This window comes from Pleurodeles waltl, chromosome 7 (genome assembly GCF_031143425.1).
Source record: "Pleurodeles waltl isolate 20211129_DDA chromosome 7, aPleWal1.hap1.20221129, whole genome shotgun sequence".
In the NCBI taxonomy this organism is placed as follows: domain Eukaryota; kingdom Metazoa; phylum Chordata; class Amphibia; order Caudata; family Salamandridae; genus Pleurodeles; species Pleurodeles waltl.
Window position 1 is genome coordinate 167,669,996 of NC_090446.1, and position 20,452 is coordinate 167,690,447.

The 20,452-nt window shown below is 45.1% G+C and overlaps 1 protein-coding gene across 8 annotated transcripts in view; it reads right to left on the reverse strand.

Annotated features, from left to right (window-relative positions):
* NCOA3 (nuclear receptor coactivator 3) overlaps positions 1 to 20,452 on the reverse strand; it is a 558,025-nt gene that overhangs the window by 31,849 nt on the left and 505,724 nt on the right. For 7 of the 8 annotated variants that reach the window (XM_069243454.1, XM_069243453.1, XM_069243457.1 and 4 more), the window contains 2 exons: positions 12,804 to 13,044; positions 11,293 to 11,467 (listed from right to left, as the gene is read on the reverse strand). In XM_069243454.1, the coding sequence (XP_069099555.1) occupies positions 11,293 to 11,467; positions 12,804 to 13,044 (416 nt within the window). The remainder of the gene's footprint in view (positions 1 to 11,292; positions 11,468 to 12,803; positions 13,045 to 20,452) is intronic. The other variant, XM_069243460.1, reaches the window with a different exon arrangement.

The following is a 20,452-nucleotide window of genomic DNA, read 5'->3' on the forward strand; positions in this document are numbered from 1 at the left end:
GTGTAGGGTTCCTGAGCGCAAAGGGCCTGGATTTCGCTGACCCTACGCGCTGAAGTGATTGCCACCAGAAAAGCAGCTTTCCATGTGAGATGTTGCAGCGATGCCTTATGTATTGGCTCGAATGGCGGCAGCATCAGACGTGATAAGACAACGTTCAGTTCCCATGGAGGAGAAGGCTTTCTAATGGGGGGAAAAACCTTCTTTAAACCTTCTAGGAAATCCTTAATAATCGGAATCCGAAAAAAGGAAGTTTGTGAAGGACTCTTTCTGTATGCTGTGACAGCCGCCAAGTGAACTTTTATTGACGACAGTTGTAAGCCCGATTTTGCCAAACTTAACAAGTATGGCAGGATAGATTGTTCTCCACAGGAAACCGGGTCAATGTTGTTGTGTAAACACCAAATGCAGAATCTCTTCCACTTGCTTGCATAGGCTGATCGTGTGGAAGGGCGCTTTGCTTCCTTCAGAATTTCCATACAGTCCTGAGGTAGGTTCAAGTGTCCATATTGCACTAGCTCAGGAGCCATGCTGCCAAACTCAACGATGAGGGGTTGGGATGAGATATCTGCCCTCTGAACTTCGTGAGAAGGTCCGGACGATATGGTAGCCTGATGTGTGGTTTGAGTGACCGGTGAAGAAGGTCTGGGAACCACCACTGGCGTGGCCACTCCGGAGCAATTAGGATCATTTTGGTCTGAACATTGGACAGCTTCTGGAGGACCGCCGGAATCAGGGGAAGCTGTGGAAAGGCGTAAAGAAATGCTCCTGACCAGCTTATCCACAGGGCATTCCCCAGTGTCCCTGGATGGTAATATCTGGAGGCGAAGTTTTGGCATTTTTTGTTTTCTGGGGTTGCGAATAGGTCTGTAGAGGGGGTACCCCAGAGTGCGAAAATGGAATGAACGACGTCGTCGTGTAGTACCCATTCGTGGTTCTCGTCCATTACCCGACTGAGGGCATCCGCTTGAACATTCTGGATGCCGGGCAGGTGAGTTGCCACTAGTGACAGGTTCCTGGCTAGAAGCCAATGCCAGATTGTCTGAGCCTCTCTGGATAAAATTCTGGACCTGGTGCCTCCTTGTTTGTTCACGTAGTACATAGTGGCCACGTTGTCTGTCTGGAGAAGGAGAGTTTCCGTTCTCAGAGAGGGAAGGAAGGCTTTGAGCGCAAGGTGGACTGCGCGAAGTTCCAGCAGGTTGATGTGATAGAGACTCTCTCTCTGTGACCACTCGCCTTGGACTCGAAGATGTTCCATGTGCGCCCCCCATCCGATCAGTGACGCATCTGTTACGATGGTTTGAGATGGGGGCTGTTGTTGGAACGGAATCCCCACCAAGAGATTGCTGGGTAAACACCACCACTTGAGGGATTGTAGGGTGTGAGGAGAAAGAAGGACTTTGTTCTCCCAATCGTCCCTCAGTTGACACCACTGATCCTCCAGGTTTTCCTGCAATGGTCTCATATGGAGGCGAGCATTGGGAACCAGATGGATACAAGACGCCATCGAGCCCAGTAGAGAAGCTATTATTCTTGCAGTGGCTTGAGGTCTTTCCTGCAGTTGTTTGCACTTCTGGAGAATCGATAACCGTCGTTCCTCCGAAGGAAACACCTTTCCTAGCCTGGTATCTACAATGGCCCCTAAGTAATGCAACCTCTGAACAGGTGTTGCTGTAGATTTCAGGAGATTGACTTGAAGACCAAGTTTTTGCAGCAGGTGTAGAGTCCATTCGAAATGTTGCTGTGTCTCGAGACAACTGGAGGCCTTTATGAGCCAATCGTCTAGATAGGGGTAGACGAATATTCGCTGTTTCCTCAAGTGGGCGGCTACTACCGCCATGCATTTGGAAAAAGTTCTTGGCGCTGATTTTAGGCCGAAAGGTAGAACTGCAAATTGGTAATGGCGTTTTCCGACGGTGAACCTTAGGAATTTTCGATGTTTCTTGGTTACTGGGATATGAAAGTAAGCGTCGCAAAGATCTATCGCACATAGCCAGTCGCCCTGACGTAGATGTGGATAAATTTGGTGTAAGGCTAACATCCTGAATTTTTCTTTGCGAATCCATTTGTTTGCTGTCCTCAGATCTAAGATGGGACGAAACTCTTGTTTGTCTTTTTTCGGTACAAGGAAATATCTCGAATAAATCCCCTTCCCTTGTTGGCTGATGGGAACGGGTTCTATGGCTCTTTTTTGCAATAGGATATTGACCTCTAACTGTAGAGCTTCGAGATGGCGGTTGGCTGTTTTGGGTGGAACAGATGGTGGAGAACTGGTGAATCTGAGAGCGTAACCATGTCTCACAATATTCAATACCCAGGCGTCTGTTGTGATGCGTAGCCACTCGTCCAGATGATTTGAGATACTTCCCCCTACCGGAGTGGATAACGGAGGAGGGGGAAGCAAAGATTCAGGGCTTAGACGTGGGAGCCTGTCGAGTTGCCTGAGTTTGAGGTGTTGAACGACCCCTTGTCGACCTTCGCTGAGTAGAGAAACCCCTTTGATACTGCTGTTGTTGCTGCTGCTGGGGGCGCGAAGACATCCAGTGTGGCGACTGATACCGGTGGGTGAAAAGTCGTCGTTGATATGGCCGGAAAACCTTTGTTCTTTCGGTCTTTCCATCCCTACCGCTTTCAAGGTATCTAGTTCAGCTTTCATTCTAGCCATCTCGTCATCGGCATGAGAACCGAACAAGGTGGAGCCCGAGAAAGGCAGGTTTTGTATTCTCTGCTGCGCTTCAGGTTTGAGTGATGTAAGTCTCAACCATGCATGCCTTCTGAGCGCTATCCCGTGTGCATAATTGTGTGCGGATAGCACCGAAGAGTCAGCTGCAGCACTTATAATTTGGTTAGACACCATGGCTCCCTCACCCACGACCTCCAGGAAATCTTCCCTTTTATCCTTAGGAAGATGTTCCGCAAACTGCATTAAAGAGTCCCAGAGGGCACGATCGTACCGCCCTAATAACGCAGTAGCGCTGGCTGCCTTCATCGTGACGGCTGCAGTAGAGCATACTTTTCGTCCTGCAGCATCTATCTTTCTGCTCTCTTTATCTGGAGGTGAAGAAGAAGATGGTGAGGTTGAATGCAGTTTCTTTGCCGCTACTATGACCACCGAATCAGGAACTGGGTCCGACCTCAAGAATAGAGGATCTTGTTCTGGTGGACGATATTTTTTAATAAGTCTGGAAGGAGCAGACTTTGTTGCGGCCGGTGCAAGGAAAATATCCATTGCTGGTTCAAGGAGACCTGGAACCAGTGGAAGCAAAGGTCTGGAAGATGTCCTGTGATGCAAGGTCTCGAAGATCACTGACGTCGATGGGGCAGGTACCGCCAGCGGGATGTTCAGCTTGGTTGCCCCTCGTACTAAGACCTCCTGGAACGTATTCACATCATCTATGGGGGACACTCTCGGGGACGGTGAGTCCGATAGGGTTGGAGAGTAGTCCCGTGTAGACGAAGAAGAACGCCTGTGATGTGAATGCTGAGATCTCTGTGGGTCATGACGGTGCCGAGAGGAAGAAGAGCGTCTAGAGGAATGTCCCGAACGTCTTACAGACCGCGTTGGAGTCCTCAAAATAGACTCTGAAGGCGGAGCCGGAAGAGGCGCCGTAGGTGTTACCGGCGTCTGTGGCAATGGTGATTGTCGAGGAGAGAGTTGTGGAGACGCTGGAAGGAGGATGAGTGAAGCCGAGGATTCTGAGGTTGTATAAACCCTCCTAGGTCTTTTTGATTGTCTCGACGTCGACACACTCCTCAACGTCGAAGTACGGTGACGGCGAGTGCCCTTCGCCGTCGATTCTTCTCGCCGTTGAGAATCTCTCGACGACGACCCTCGACGTCGCCGTGATGACGGTGAACGTCTACGACGTCGAGCACCCCTCGACGTTGATCGATCTCGCCGTTTCGACGGCGAACCGGATTCAGATCTCCTCGACGTGGAACGTCCTCGCCGTGTCGACGGTGACCCAGATCTCGACGGCGAAAGTCCACGCCGTCTCGACGGCGAAATCGTCGTCGACGGCGAGCGATGTCTCTTTCTCGCCGGCGAACCACTCCTCGACGGCGAGCATGTTGGCGCCGTTCCTTGCCTCGACGTCGACGCCCTCGACGTCGTCGGAGACCTGTGCCGTTTTTGAGCCGGTCTGGTCGGAGTTATAGAGGAACCAGTGTGAGCCCTGGTAGAAGACTGACCTTCTCCTCGCTCTGTGGTAGAATGACCACTTTTCCTCCTGTCCTCTTTCGCCTGGAGTCGGATCTTCTCCCTGTCACGAAGGGTCCTTCTGGAGAAGGTTTTGCAGATGTCACACGACTCCGGTTTGTGGCTGGATGGAAGGCAAATTATGCAGACCCGATGTGGATCTGTTTTGGCCTTTTTTCTGCCACAAGAAGGACATTTGTCAAACAGTGAAGGCATTTCTGAAGTAGAAAAACCTCAAAATTCTGTCAGAATCTAACAGAAAAAAGCAGAAAATTATCACTCAATGTTAAAAACGTCGAGTGAAAATGAAATTCAAAAGATTTTAAATGAATTTCTGTCACAAAAGGATTTTGTGAGGTAGAGCTCAATGCTTCAGGGTCCTGTCAGAAAGGAGCCGGAAAAAAGAACTGAGGCAACTGCCTTTTGCTGTGCATGATGGGAAACAGGAAGACTTTACTTTCTTAAAGGCACAGCTCTATTTTCATTCTGTATAATGGCAGCCTATGGGCTACACTGCCCTACATTGTTTTATTCTCATGAGGTGTAAATAAAATATGAGAATGTATTTATTTATGTATTTATAGAATAAATAGAGGTTTAAACGTGAAATTTACACTACAACTGTTTTTTCTTCTAACAATTTGGCCTGTGTAGCTGTTCACATAGGCTGCACATTGTTATTCTTAAGTGTTTTTCACAGACCTTTTTTGTCAAGGAGCTGATGATTGCACTTAAGAATATACTACACAACAGTGCTCCGGGGTCCCCGCAGGCGCGCGGAACTATTCAGTGCTTATGACTATCATGGAAATCCCCTACGAGAGAATAGGCCAAATGTACTTGTTTGTGAAAAAGAAATTATCTAAACATTAAGAAGACTCCTGACATTGTTTAATCAGCATTTGCGCGCATTTTAGATATCATATCTATCATAGAAACATATGTACATGCACTTAAGGCACTATCCTCCATCTAAAACCAATCATACGATACCACAAAGTAGTTACACTAGCCCAGAAAAAAGATAGCTAACTATTCACCAAAAAAAGAAGAAAATAGGGTGGGTTTGGAGGGAGCAGGCATATGACAAATGAGTCTTACTTGGCTAACATGTGTCTGCAACTATGCAAGTGTGTGAATATTATCTCAATTTAGTATATATGGAAAATTTAGCCAAAGTCCTTTGTGTAGGTGTGGGAAAAGGAACAAAATGATTCTATTATAAAAGAATCATAGCCAATCAAGTACTATGTAGGGGTATTATCGATTCTGGCTCGAGCTGGTGTGTTTCGGGTTCTCTGCTAAGGCTCAGAGCAGTCTCCGGCAATTTTGTAGTTTTGCAACAGATACTAATTAAAAGCATATTTGCAAGTCTTTTAAATATTTGTTGAGGTCAAAAATGTTGTGATCCTTTAATAAGTTTATACATTACACCAGACACCGATTTGGTGGTTAATACATAAAGGTAATAGAAGGTGCAGTAGGAAAGCAGACATTGTCAAAACTCATTACACTGAAAAAACGTAAACCAGAAATAAGCTACGAAATGTACATATTTCCACTTTTTGGGAGTGGTAACTAGGTAAAGATTTTAGGCAAGACTATGAAACATGACACTATTATAGTGTGCTGGGCTAGGTAGCAAGACTTTCATGCTAAAAGAAACAAGCTTTTGGGGGTGTGGCCAAGTTGGTGGACCAGTAGCTCCTGCAACCAGCCTTCTAACTTTATATACCATCATTCCGAAGGACAACAGTACCCCGATGCCACGTGAGGAGGGGGCTACCAAGACTGGGCCTACACATGAACAGATGACGGACGGAATGCTGAAAAAATCAAAACATTCACCCCTCCAGTCAAAGATCAGGGTTTAATTCATAGTTTTTGCTCACCACGCCACCCCCGTTGGGACCTAGCCATACAAAAATCAGTTTTGACCCTATTCCCCATGGGAACAGTTCAGCCCAAACTGCCAGGCCTGGTCCTCCCTGGACCTGGAAACAAGCATCCTGGGACCAGTTTCAGGGTATCAAGCCTCATCAGCCAGGCTAGCTTGAATACCTCTCATTTCCTTTCCAACTTTTCAGGGGCACCAAGCACGGGGTGCCTGTTATTGCCACTCCTCTTTGTCCTTTTTCTTACAGCCACATGCCTGTCTTTTCCAAGAGAATAAGAGTGTCAATTGGGATTATGTTTGGACCCAGCTAGTTCAAAATCTCCCTGTACAATGATGATGAACTGCGTACAATGGGATCCACACAACACTTCCCCTCCCAACAATTATAGACTTACTTTGAGCATACGAATAAGCCTCTGGCTATATAATCAGCTTTGATAAACCAGAGATACTCAATTTGACATGGAGAACGATAGAGGAGCTAAGCTTGGTAGGACTTTTCCCCTTGAGGTGACCCAAACCCTCTAATAACTACATGCTCGCCCACCTCACTAACAGCGATCGACAAAGACCTCAATTCATGGAGTAAGTTAATGCTTTTGTGGCAGGGTAGAATTAACGCTATAAAAATGAATGGCCTCTCAAGACCCCTTTATCTGTTAGAAACAATTCTACAGCATATTCAATGCTGACTTATATCCTTTGGCTGGAAGGGGCGAAGCCCTGTGGGTCCCAACCAAGAGCCAAGGGAGGTTTAATGATTCCTGGCATTCCCAACTGCTACACAGCAGCGCAACTGCACTTGGTGGTGAAATGGTTCATTCAGTTCAAACTCACCAGCAACGGCATTCAGAGAGCCACAGTCTAGTGTGTTTATTTTAGTCATAATGTGCATTCAGGAAGGTTTATTCTTCCTCTTCAACTGCTCTTAGCAATTGAAAGGTGGTGGGGGGGAGAAGGGGGATTGTCTTCTGTAGTTGGGGAAGCAGTAGACAGGGAAGGGACTTGGTGAGTTAAGGGTCCATGTCTTGATGTAACAACAGCAGCTCCCTACAAGACTATAGAGATGTGCTAGCTGCAACAGTTACTTGTGGGTTGCCCATACTAGTAAGTCATAACAAACAGTTGTGTTTTGTATGAATGATCTTACTGCACTGTGAAATAATAAAGAGAGTAAAGCAAATAAAGAAAGGAGCTCGAACCACTGTTTGAAATCAGTATGGAAGCTAGTGACTCTGCACAAGTTCGAAAGACCATTTAAGAATAGTAGAGGTAGATGTAAAGATAGAAATGATGGGGCAGAATGTGGTGTGGGTAGAGCAACTAGGGGGAGGTTAGCAGAATGTGATTGACATAGGAGAAGTGCATCATGCAATAAGGCCTCAGTGGTAGCCAGCAGCTTAGATGGCTTAGGCTTACACCACCAATGAGAGTAGTCTGTAGTAAGCTCTGTGTACAACAGCAAAACACATTTGTGATGCGGGGGAAGAAGGGGAGTATCTGGGCATGTTAAACATTTTGGCGAAGAAGAAAAAGCTACTGAAGTCTATTTAGTTCTTAGGAGTTGGGATCCTTTATAGAGTGACATGACTAAATTGTTTGAAGTTCTCAGGGTGAGAATAATTATACCCGAGAATACTTGAAAGTCTAGTGGATGGAGGGAAAGCAGGCATTTTCATATATCTAGGTTGACACTGAAAACTCCGGGATCATCAAGCACATTAATACTAATGTTTTTCTTAAGGAAAGTACCACATAGCTCAGGTGAAGTGCAATAGCATTACCGGTGTTCTCCAGGAGTAGAGACACGACAACTGCACCTCACTTAAGCTGCTTATCAACTATTGCCATTTGTGTGTGTGACCAGACAACAATCTTGTAAGAAGGGGACTAGAGAGGGGTTTAAACAAGCTTTATTAAAAATTGCAGGAAATGAATTCTAGACTAGCCATGACAATGTATATTTGTACTTTGAACATATGTTAGAGGTGAACATGAGTGGGGTAGAGAAGCTTTGATCCAAATGATTTACCATATACTATGATCTAAATCACAAACCTATAATTTTCTTATTCTTCGATCACCATATGTATATTTAACTTGTGTATTCTCCTTCGGCATCCAACTGGTGATTTCACCATAATAACCTCAGTATACAAAGCCTCTGGATTTTCCCATTTGCAACACTGCAAATACAACGCAACCCTTTAGCCACAAGGCTAGAATTGCATATGGAATGTACACATTTAAATATGGTTATGTCTCACCTAAAACTCCATGCTACCGAAAGGACACATAAAACCTAACCTCACAACTTACATTTTAGCCTGATTGTGTGTTTGGGGGTCAGGGGTAAGCTTGGCTGGATATGGCCAACAGGTAGAAAATAATTTCTCAAGAACTTTATTAGCACTTTTTGCCTTCTAACGAAAGGAGAGCCACCATTATCAATCAATAGTTTCCCTTACCCTGGGGGCTGTTAGAATGCAGGGCAGAATAATCTATAATTCCACAGAACTCCTTCAAACCAAGAGACCAATTTATTTAAAGGAACCCAAGAAAAACACCTGAAATTCCTATAAGCAGCTTCTAGTTGTAGTGAAATTAGCAAATATTTATGAATAGCCTTGGAGTGTTGAGGTTTGTGCAATGTAGCAAAGATGCACAATGATATTCAGGCTACTCTATAGCACTTTCAAGCTGGCCTAAGGAATGGTGTGAGTTTCCATCACTAACCACCGATGGCACAAACAGTTGAGCGCCCACAGTGCTTAATAACTTGTTTTTACACAATGAATACTTCTGTTTCTTAGCACTGTAATTCACTACTATTATCCAATATAACACTACTCTGTTTACTGCACTATGAAGGATGAAAGGCTGTGTTTCTCTTTTATGGACTTCGAAGTTTAACTCACTGAGCCATTAAGCTCATCCAAGGATGGACAGGCCTCGAAAATTCTACTTGCCCACTCGCTATAGCACGTCATATTTGATCAGGGTGAGTTATTTTTAGGACCCACTTGACCCTTCTGGCGAGTTGACAAAGAACAGGTGTGTTCTGTTCATTCAGAAAGTGAAGGAGACCTTTAAATCTTATCCTTCTCACATTTGCTCTGTGTTCAGAGACAGGGGTAAAAAGTCAGTTTGTCACACAATTAATTTTCATTCTGACTACAGAGTTCCAGGATTTTGTCCGTTTTTTCCTAACACACATTCAAATAGCTATGGCAACTGTACAAACATTTCAAAATATATTTAAGTAGTTGTAAAATCACATTGTTTGTACTTCTGTGTGATATAAAAAATATTTTAATAGGATGAAAACAAATCAGAACACTTTACTTGGTGATGTGCATAGAATAAATGTTTTCTGGAATCCGATTTTCACAGATTTATTAATCCATTATATAATTTTATCATTAAAGCTGCAAGTTAGTTGTAATGTTTTTGCACATTTCATGGAAATTGTCTCTCTGTAAAGGACAGTGTGCGACCATGTAATGCTTTAGTAATATATTAAAAATTAGTGTTTTAACATAAACCTAGAAACACTCCTACCCCGGTAGCAATGCTTTCAGTAAACTAAGAGGCAAGTGGGCTAGATTTCTTTAATGCATGGAGCAAATGTTTAGTCCATTTAATCAAACCAAAACGTTTTTTTGTACAGCAGAAATGCTGAGCAAACATATTGGAGAGTACACTCTTGAAAATAAAGAAAAAGGCAACTCTGTAAAGTACAATATTTGCCTGGGGTCACACAATTGAGAACCATTTACGAGTCAAGAACATTACAATTATGGTCAAGTAGATTATTCAAGTTACTCGACCTGCAGGCCTAGGCCGGATGGAGATAAAACAAACCTTTTCATATCCGCCTGAAATTAACGTGGGAGGAAAGCAGAACCACCTCTTTATAAGGCATCACAAGTACAATCATTGAGAGAAACAGCACAAAACACTAGGCAGACAAGTTCCTAGAATTCAGTGCACCTGAGGCATAAAGAATGTCCTCCTAAATTCTACAACTTTCACAATTTACTGTGTCTTACCCTAAGCATTTTCTGAAGAAAGGTTTGTCCCAGCATCAGTCCGCTAAATTTTAAGTATTGTAAGCAATCAACAGAATAGTCCATAAACAAATTAATCGTATTATCTTTGTAAAGAGCAGTGCTTTACTAAGTACTGAGAGAGCCTGGGGTTGTGGGTGTCTACCTTCTTGCCAAGACTTGTTACAAGCCTCATGCTAAGATGTTCCCCTAACAAGCCTCCTTTCCTCCATACGTGTTGAGAGACTAAGGCTGACACCTGTGTTCAGAGTGCACTAACAAGTCTTTTACAAGGGTATCGCACAAAAGACCCCAGCAGCAAGGAGAGAATCCAGTGGTTCTCCCTTCTAAAGGATGACAAAGCCACTGGAATGTAATTAAGGGAAAGAAGACAAATGAGAAGTGAAGTGCACTGGAGGTGTGACAGCTACATAGGATAGAGATACAGGTGGCATTGCTGATGGTCTCAGGAGCCCTCCTGCAGAAGGGCTGTGTGTTAGCAATAGGAGGTGGGGAAATCACATGCTTTTTCCTGACACGCTTAAATCCTCAATAAATATCAGTAACTTGACAGAATTGATCAATTGAGCCAAGGAGTCACAGATAAGATTGAACAGTAAACACATACATGCATGTTAAAACAATCTTCCTAAGAGAGCTTTTATCCATTTGGAAATCAGTTTTATTGGATATGCACTCAGAGAAGAGGCTAAAATGAATGTCTTATAAGAAGATCTAAAATGAGAATGACACAGAACAAAGGCAGTAGCTGAACACAGCTGATCAATTGCCCAATATGTATGCTGTCCTCTTGACTAAAAACACGTGAATGACACTTTCATCAAGCAACTGCTGAAGCAGGCCAGATCAAAAGGCATCTATTTGTATCAAGTACTGTTTTTGAATTATGCATTCTTTGCAAATGACGCTCACAAACCCTAAACAAAATAAAAAATAAAACAGAGCAAGGAAAATTACCAAGGGAATTTCACCAGTCGTGATAATCCGTGGTGAAATTTGCAAGTTCAATTCACAAAAACAGAGGAACTTATTAAGTCACATTACACACTAATGGAGGGACAGACACAAACAATAGCAGATGCGTATTTAAAAAGTATTAATATCAAATTAAATAAATAAAAAGTATTTACCCAGCTCTTGTTAAATTTCCCGAAGGCCAGCCCTTCATTTCAGGGGACTGATACATGGCAGCAGATTGTGGATGCTGCATCATGGAATTCTGAGTAGGCCCGATTCTTGATGCCATAATTTGATTAGGAGGGCTTGATACTCTACCAAAACTGGGATCTGGTTGTTGAGTCATCCCTTAATAAGAAGAAGGCAGATATACGTATATTTAACTTCAATGTTTTAGGTATCAAACAGTAATTGATGAGGAGTCACTGTGTCATGGCTGAGTACAGCTGCCTTTGCACTTCAGCAGCCATCTGCAATCTAGTATGGAAAGCATCAAAACCTGATTAAAATATGTGTTACAAATGCCCCCTTCATTTATAATGAAGGCACAAATACTAGGAATTTATAAAAAGGTATCGCTCAGACGATGTAAATGAGATGTTTAAAGAAATTACTTAACCGCTCTAGTTTGTGAAACTGTTCTCATGTATTATCAAAGCCTAGTAAATTTACTTTCTGGTTTTCAAACTACCACCATGTTCAAAATAACAGCACTGTAGCATACACGCAACATTTAAACATACATGCTTTTAGCACAATTTGGATTTTGTACAGCATTACACAGTTATCACCATCATAAAGTCTTTGGAGTTGCAAGAACTGAAAGATTTCACTTTGAAAAACGCTTCAGTTTTTCAACACTATTTTAAAAGTTGGTTATTAGAAATAGGCAAGATTTACTCCTACAACTGGGATGTAGTAGACAGGATAGGAACATATATCTAAAATCACAAAGGTCTCGAAAGCTTAGCAGTATTCAGTTAAATAGTGGCGAAATAAAAATATGCCAAAACGTTTGCTCAATTTTTTTATTTTTTTTATTTTGGAAAAGAGGTGATTGTTAATGGACTTTATTGCAGGACAGTGGTATTTATTCAAACAAACGAGAAAATAAACATAATTAGGAGGTAAAGATTATTTAAACAAACCAAGTTAGATAAGAAGAATATATATATAATATATGCAACACAATAAGGTGGAAGAAAACAGGGAAGTCCAAACTGAATAGACATCAAACCAGAAATTCCAGTACAGTTAACAGACATCCGAGGGAAAGATCTAAAAAATACAAGTCACTGAAATTCGACTATTTGTAAGGATAGTAATATCCTCAAGATTAATAATTTGACATAACCTATGCAAAGAAATCAGAAAATGAACAATGGTGAATGGGTCTATATTTTAGGACAAACATGCCTATAAAAATAGTCACCATCAACTAGCCTCATAATTTGAAATAACCAGGGTAACAGATTTTCTGCTAAAAATCAGAACATAAATAGAGTTAACTGCGTTGGTAAGGAAATTGTGCTTTACTGATTTCGTTTCAAGTAACCTCACCATCTTTTTTGGCTTATAGTTGTAGACCTAGAACATTCACATTAACATTTTGATTCATTAGTAGCTGGACAAAAGAGAAAATAAAATTATTAAAAGCAGTAGAAGATAATCTAGGAGTACATACCATAATTTGGAGGATACGAAAACTGCTGTGGAGCACCTTGAGCCATCTGGGGACCTGCCATGGGTACATCCAAGTTTGTGGCAGTCACATTTGGTGGCGGACTGAATGCTTGAGGCTGTTGCTGCTGTTGTTGCTGCTGCTGCTGTTGCTGCATCATCAGTGCCATCCTTTGCTGTCGAATATGATGACTAATCAGCTCTCTGTTTCGTTGAGCCACCATCTGAGCATTCAGAAATCCCTGCTGTTTATCAAAAAGACAAAATGCTTTAGTATAAGAAGAAATTGATGCTCAAATAAACAAGCTACTTTCTTTTGATAATACCCATGCTGGCAAATACTTTAACCAAAGATACCTCATCTTTAGAACACCACCAGACTGTACTAGAAGATTTTTTTCAGCGTAGCTCCTATGCACCGGTAGGTGCCATCACGTGGCTCTTCATCATCCCCACTCTGCCCCAGAAGGGATGGCTGAAGCTGCACACAGGTGCTAACCAAGCCCACTGACATCATTTTATTCTGCCCATGCCCTCAAAAGTGTCTGCATATGTTTTCTAGTATCTCACAAGCAGAATGTAATAGACCAATAAGCTAGAAAGCCTCAGAGCCAACCTTACCTAGACAGTACAGAGGGGGAACATCAGTATCATATGCTGACTCGCCTTCAGACTGGAGAGAAATTTTGTGAGAAAAGGCTAGGAGCTGGCACTAGGTCCACAAACAAAAACACAGAAAGAAAGCATCCAAACACTTGGTTGAAGCCTACATTTGGCTCTAGATGTCAACTTTGGGTCGGAGTGGATTCAACTCAGAGCTACATGATGGCACCTACTAGTACCCAGGAGTTGTGCTGAAAAATCTTTTGGATCCTGTCTCGAGCCTGGTGATATACTTCAGGTGAGGAATCTGTGGTTAGAAGTGTCCATCTGAAATAAGGCATTAGACTTCAAATGTGGGGCTCTGTTCAACACACCACAAATGTTGTGCATCAACTCGCTATATTGAAAATCACAGAAGATGCAATATGTTGACATCATAAAGTTACATTTTATACTGCTGGAATCCCAATGCTTTAGTTATGCTGCAATATATTTTATAAGCGGTTTCTCTTAACATGCTTTCTGATAATCAGATAAATTGCCTAGCAGACACTTCCCAAAGTAATGTCATCACAGTACAGCAAAATAAACTTTTGATTTGTGTATGCTCTACTTGCGCAATTAGTCCAAGTCAACAGGACTAAAATGTTAGAAGGTATGCAGGGTACTGGCATTATTTAATATTTAATCCTTCCTCTATACTTAAGAGTTTGAAAAATCAAAATACCTATAAAACTATCAGCAGGTGAATCTAAATGTTTTTATAAAACTTTCGCAAAACGTTTTCTACCTTCTTTCTCCGATACACAATGGTATATCAACTCCACAAGGGGATGCGGTACGCCAACTCTCCACGACCCCACCATCTGACTTGTACATAAGTCTGCTTGTGAAGTTTTACTATAATAGCTTAACTTCAGTTTTCCAGTAAAACAAAGATAGATTAAAAACTTGGTCTTAGGTGCTGACTTTTCGCTAAAGCCCACTAGGAGTTCAGATAGAATGCTGAATTTATCAATCCAATACCGTAGCTTCATCAATATAACATATATAGAAATTTTTTGGAAGCTATCCAGAAGACTGATAGTTACTTGGGCTCCGTTACCAGTTGTTTGTAAATAGGAATAATCTCATCCCATGCTCAAGTAGAGGGTAAATTAGCAACTTTGAGTATCGCAACTTATCAAGGTCCACACTCATCTATCTCAGACAAAAACAGGTGCCCTGCTATTTTGTCAGGACCCCTAGCCTTATTGCATCTGTTCGTGGCATGTAGTGTTGTAGGTTCACATTCCTGCCATCTAGTGTTGGGTCTAGAGTGGGGCAAGTTGTTTGTACTCTAAGAAGTCTTTCGAGTTACAAGATCGAGGGACAACTCCTCTCTGTGATATAGCCCATAGGCATCAACTCCCTTGTTAAGACTGGTTTCTCTCTGCCATCAGATTCGGACATGTGTTTCTCCACTCTGTGTCTTAGCCGCAGATTCCTTACCTTAGACTAGATACCCAAATACCTCCCCTGAGGTTGGTTTGCAAAACCAATTCTCAATAAAATGTCCTCCAGGATCGAATGGGCAAATGCCTGTCTAGACAGGCCAGACGGTCTAGGCAGTAGTGCGTAATGAACATGTGAAAGAAACCCAACGGCTGCCTGGCACTATCCAGGATCAGAACTTGCATGCTAATGCGGTGGTTGCATCCTTAGCTCTGGTAAAATAAGCATACATACCCTCAAGGGGATTGCTTCTTAGCTAGCGCGTAGCATATTTTAACGCAGAACACAATCTTTCTGGAAATGGTCAGTTTCTGCACCGTCTTCCCCTTCTTGGCTCCGACATACCCCAAAAAAGAGTTGGTTGCCCACCCGAAACAGTTTTGTGCTGTCAAGTTGGGTCCAGCTGGTGGACACGCTCTCTTCCTTAGAGGGATGCGGCAGAGCATAAAAAGGTAGGCAGGGTGGTGAACTGGCATACATGAAAGCAAATTACAACTTTCAGCAGAAAGGAAGCTCTAGTGCGAAGAACCAGCTCGTCTGAGAAGGTGATTAGGTACAGAGGCTTAGATTAGCTCAATGACCCTCTGGGCAGATGTTAGCACCTCTGTGAAGGTTGTCTTGATGGTAGGGCTCCGAGAGGACAGTTGTGTAGTGGCTCAAAAGGATTGTACATCAGAAATGTTAGGACTAGATTGAGGTCCAACTGAGGCATGATAAAAGGTTAAGGTGGAAACGTATGTTGATGACCTTTCCAAAGCCTATGTGCAACAGGGGATTTGAACAGGGATGGCCGATCTGGCAACTGCAGAAAGGCTGAGATGGCAGAAAGACAACCCTATAAGGTGCATGTTAGAAATGGGGTCTTTGGTTGACAGTCAGGTTACCCCCTGTTCAAGCAAGGACCCTCACTCTAGTTAGGATAAAAGAGAATCACCCTCAGCTAACCCCTGCTTACCCCCTTGGTAGCTTGGCAGAGCAGTAGGCTTAACCTCAGAGTGCTGGGCGTAAAGTATTTGTACCAACACACACAGTAACTTAATGAAAACACTACAAAATGACAACACCAGTTTAGAAAAATAGGAAATATTTATCTAGACAAAACAAGACCAAAACGACAAAAATCCAACATACACAAGTCAAGTTATGATTTTTTAAAGGTTTAAAATAAAAAGAGTCTTTAGGTAGTTGTAACAACACACTAGCGCTGCTAGCGTGTAAATGTACCTGGTTTGCGTCAAAAATAACCCCGCACGGGCGGTGTGCGTCGAAAGTAACCCTGCACGGCTGTGTGCGTCGAAAACAACTCGGCACGGCGGTGCGCGTTGAAAAAGCCAGCCACACGACGATCCGAAAGTCCCGCGGCGCAGGGTGCGATCTCTCAGCCTCCGTCAGCGATGCTGCGCGTCGTTTCTCCTGCTCCGGGCGTCGGTTTTTCGGTCGCGTTTCCTGCGGCGTCGTTTCTCAGCTGCGGAACCGGCGTCGCGTCGTTTTCTCAGCCGCGATCGGATTCGCGTCGATCTTTTCTCCGCACGGTGCTCGGTGCGTGTATTTTTGTCCTTAGGCTGCCAGCCTCTCCTTTCAGGGTCCCAGGAACTGGAAGGGCACCACAGAGCAGAGTAGGGGTCTCTCCAGAGACTCCAGGTGCTGGCAGGAAGAAGTCTTTGCTATCCCTGAGACTTCAACAACAGGAGGCAAGCTCTACATCAAGCCCTTGGAGATTTCTTCTTCAAGATGGAAGGCACACAAAGTCCAGTCTTTGCCCTCTTACTCTGGCAGAAGCAGCACTGCAGGAAAGCTCCACAAAGCACAGTCACAGGCAGGGCAGCACTTGTTCCTCAGCGATCAGCTCTTCTCCAGGCAGAGGTTCCCCTTGATTCCAGAAGTGTTTCTGAAGTTTGTAAGTTTGGGTGCCCTTCTTATACCCATTTTAGTCTTTGAAGTCACCTTCCTTCAAAGGGGACTCACACCTTCTTGTGAAATCCTGCCTTGCCCAGGCAAGGCCTCAGACACACACCAGGGGGTTGGAGACAGCATTGTCAGAGGCAGGCACAGTCCTTTCAGATGAGAGTGACCACTCCACCCCTCCCTCCTAGCAGAGATGGCTAATCAGGAAATGCAGATTACACCCCAGCTCCCTTTGTGTCACTGTCTGGTGTGAGGTGAAAAACAACCCAACTGTCAAACTGACCCAGACAGGGAATCCACAAACAAGGCAGAGTCACAGAATGGTTTAAGCAAGAAAATGCTCACTTTCTAAAAGTGGCATTTCCAAACGCACAATCTTAAAATCAACTTTACTAAAAGATGTATTTTTAAATTGTGAGTTCAGGGATCCCAAACTCCACATGTCCATCTACTCTCTAGGGGAATCTACACTTTAATCATATTTAAAGGTAGCCCCCATATTATCCTATGAGAGAGAGACAGACCTTGCAACAGTGAAAACGAAATTGGCAGTATTTCACTGTCAGGACATATAAACCACATTACTATATGTCCTACCTTATCCATACACTGCACCCTGCCCTTGGGGCTACCTAGGGCCTACCTTAGGGGTGCCTTACATGTAAGAAAAGGGAAGGTTTAGGCCTGGCAAGTGGGTACACTTGCCAAGTCGAATTTACAGTGTAAGAATACACATACAGACACTGCAGTGGCAGGTCTGAGACATGATTACAGAGCTACTTATGTGGGTGGCACAACCAGTGCTGCAGGCCCACTAGTAGCATTTGATTTACAGGCCCTGGCACCTCTAGTGCACCTTACTAGGGACTTACTAGTAAATCAAATATGCCAATCATGGATAAACCACTTACATACAATTCAAACAGGAGAGCATATGCACTTTAGCACTGGTTAGCAGTGGTAAAGTGCTCAGAGTTGAAAAGCCAACAGCAACATGTCAGAAAAATATAGGAGGCAGGAGGCAAAAAAGTCTGGGGATGACCCTGCAGAAGCAAAAGTCCAACACGACCCCCTACCAGCCTAAAGCCAGGGGAGAACAATCAATACCTTGATGTACTTCCCTGATTGGGGCGATAGAACAGGGACCCAGGCCCACAACAGCAGGGGCATGTTCCAGTTCTACGCCTTCCTGACTCCAGTTGGATCCCTCTGTCCATACTCTCAGGGCCCACTAAGCTAACCCATGGGGAACCCTTCTCCACATCTACAGACACCATCTGTGCAACACCTAACTTTACTTTGCTCACAGATGTATTGCAATGGGCAGATAGTACCACCAGGGCCAACACAGTGGTGTTGCCCACTCCACCCCCGGGGTGTGACTCTCGTCCTCCCCCCCCCAGGGGCAACTCTGTCCACCAGGACAGCAAGCCACAGTGGCCCCAGACAACTGTCAGGGATGAGAGCCCGACCTCAGGCCTCTCTAACCACTGTGACTGTGGAGAGTGGGGGGTGGTAGCCCCAGGTGCCTGGCACCCTTTGACCACTCTCTCATCCACCAGGTCAGGGATGACAACCTGACCCTGGTCCTCCCCTCTGGGGCTCTGTACCCTCCCTGCAGAAGCGGCACCCCCAGAGTCAAAAACTGTCAGGGTGCTTGTAGAAGCAGTCCTGCACAATTCTTCCATCAGTGCAGGGATGTTAACCTGCAACTGAGCCTCCAACCTGGGGTCTGTACCTTCAGGTTGGGCCAGGGGTGAGGCTTCCCTCCCCCTGCCCTCTCTTCTGGGGTCCTGAACCACCCAACTAGGAGTGACCCCCCCAGAAGACAACATGGTAGGGGCACTGTTAGCAGTAGCCCCCTCCTCCAGGTCAGGGGGGACACCCTTAACCTGGCTTCCCAATCCAGGGTCTGTACCCACAGACTGGATCACTGCCTGGCAAACCAGGACTTCCTGGGGGGCATACCTACCCCCTACCAGGTCAGAGTTTACCCTCTGAACCTGGTCCTCCAACCCAGGGTCACCACCCTGCGGTTGAACCACTGCTAGGCACACCAGGACTTCCTTGGGAGCACCCTTACCCCCCATCAGGTCAGAGTTTACCCCCTGAACCTGATCATTCAACCCAGAGTCACCACCCTGCGGTTGAACCATTGCCTGGCACACCAGGACTTCCTTGGGAGCACCCTTACCCCCCATCAGGTCAGAGTTTACCCCCTGAACCTGATCATTCAACCCAGAGTCACCACCCTGCGGTTGAACCATTGCCTGGCACACCAGGACTTCCAGGGGGGCACACTTACCCCCCTCAAGGGACACACTGTCCCGAAGGGCCACACAAGAGTCTGGCTGGCGCAGGTCTCCTGACCTCTGCCCATCTGACAGAGTCTGGATTCCCCCCAACCCAGAAATGGTCTCACCAAGGTCATTCGTGGGGGGCTCTGCTCTCAGAGCTGACCCCTGACCCTCCAGGTTCTCCACTGGGGTCCGCAACCCCCTCTCAACCCTCTGTCTGGACTTCTGCACCCCCTCACTAGGAGTGGTACTGCCAGACACCAGAACTGGTGGGACGCTGGCTACAGCCGCCCCCCCAAGTTCTCCTGACACTGTGGGGTCTCCCTCAACAGATGGCCCTATGGTACAGGCTAGGCTCCCCTCCTGGTGTTCCCGCAGGGAACCCTCCAGGACCTGGGACCGGATCTCGGGCCCCTTGGGCCTCAACCCATCCCCATTCCCTCTCCTCTGAGACTGGACATGGGGTCCCTCACCCATCCCACTACACTGGGACCTACCTGGGACACTACAATCCTTCCCTACCTCACCTGGTTGGGAACTACCTAGACCACTCCTCTCAGGAGCACCCCCAAATGCCTCTTCAGACTCTCTGGTACTCACCCAGAAGTCTGCCTCCATTGTAAGCTCCCTGGGGTCAGAGAACTCACACTCCACCTGGTGTTGGCATAGCTCTGGAAAATAAGGACTAGACATATGCTCTCCAGCAATTACATCACTCCGCCCCTCACATGAATTAACCAAAGTACCCTTCACCCAACCATCCAGTGACTCTGCTTTGAAAAAGCACCCCACATCACCCTCCTGAGACTGGTGAGACAGTACCTGACTGTCCCTGACACTCAACCCACACTCTTCAGGGATGTTTTCACACTCCATAACCAGGACCTCTACCTGGGGGGAACCCCTCTCCCTGTCACTCTCACCTAGAGTCAGTAGAGTGTCCCTCCCACCAGTAGGAATATGACTCCCCATGCCAGTTCCCCAATCCACCTCAGGGACCCTGTGCATCACTGGAGCTACCTCATACCCCTGAACCTCCTGGCGTGTGTTAACTCCCTCCTTCAAGTAGGGCACCACCTCTCTGGGCATGTGCACTTCTGCAGCATCACTGGATATACAATTGTTGCTGCCACCATTCCAGCTGGACTCAGCCCTCATGACTTCCAGCTCTTTCAATTTAAGCTCGTAAGCATAAATCATTTTTTTAATCTCTAAGTTCCTCCTCCTTTCTTCCAACTCTTCCCACTTGTCATACTCCCTTTGCATCCTCAACTTTTCTGCCTCCAACCGGCGAACCCTTTCTGCCTGTCTGTCCTGTAACTCTTCAGGAGTCAGACCCTTGGGTGACACCCTG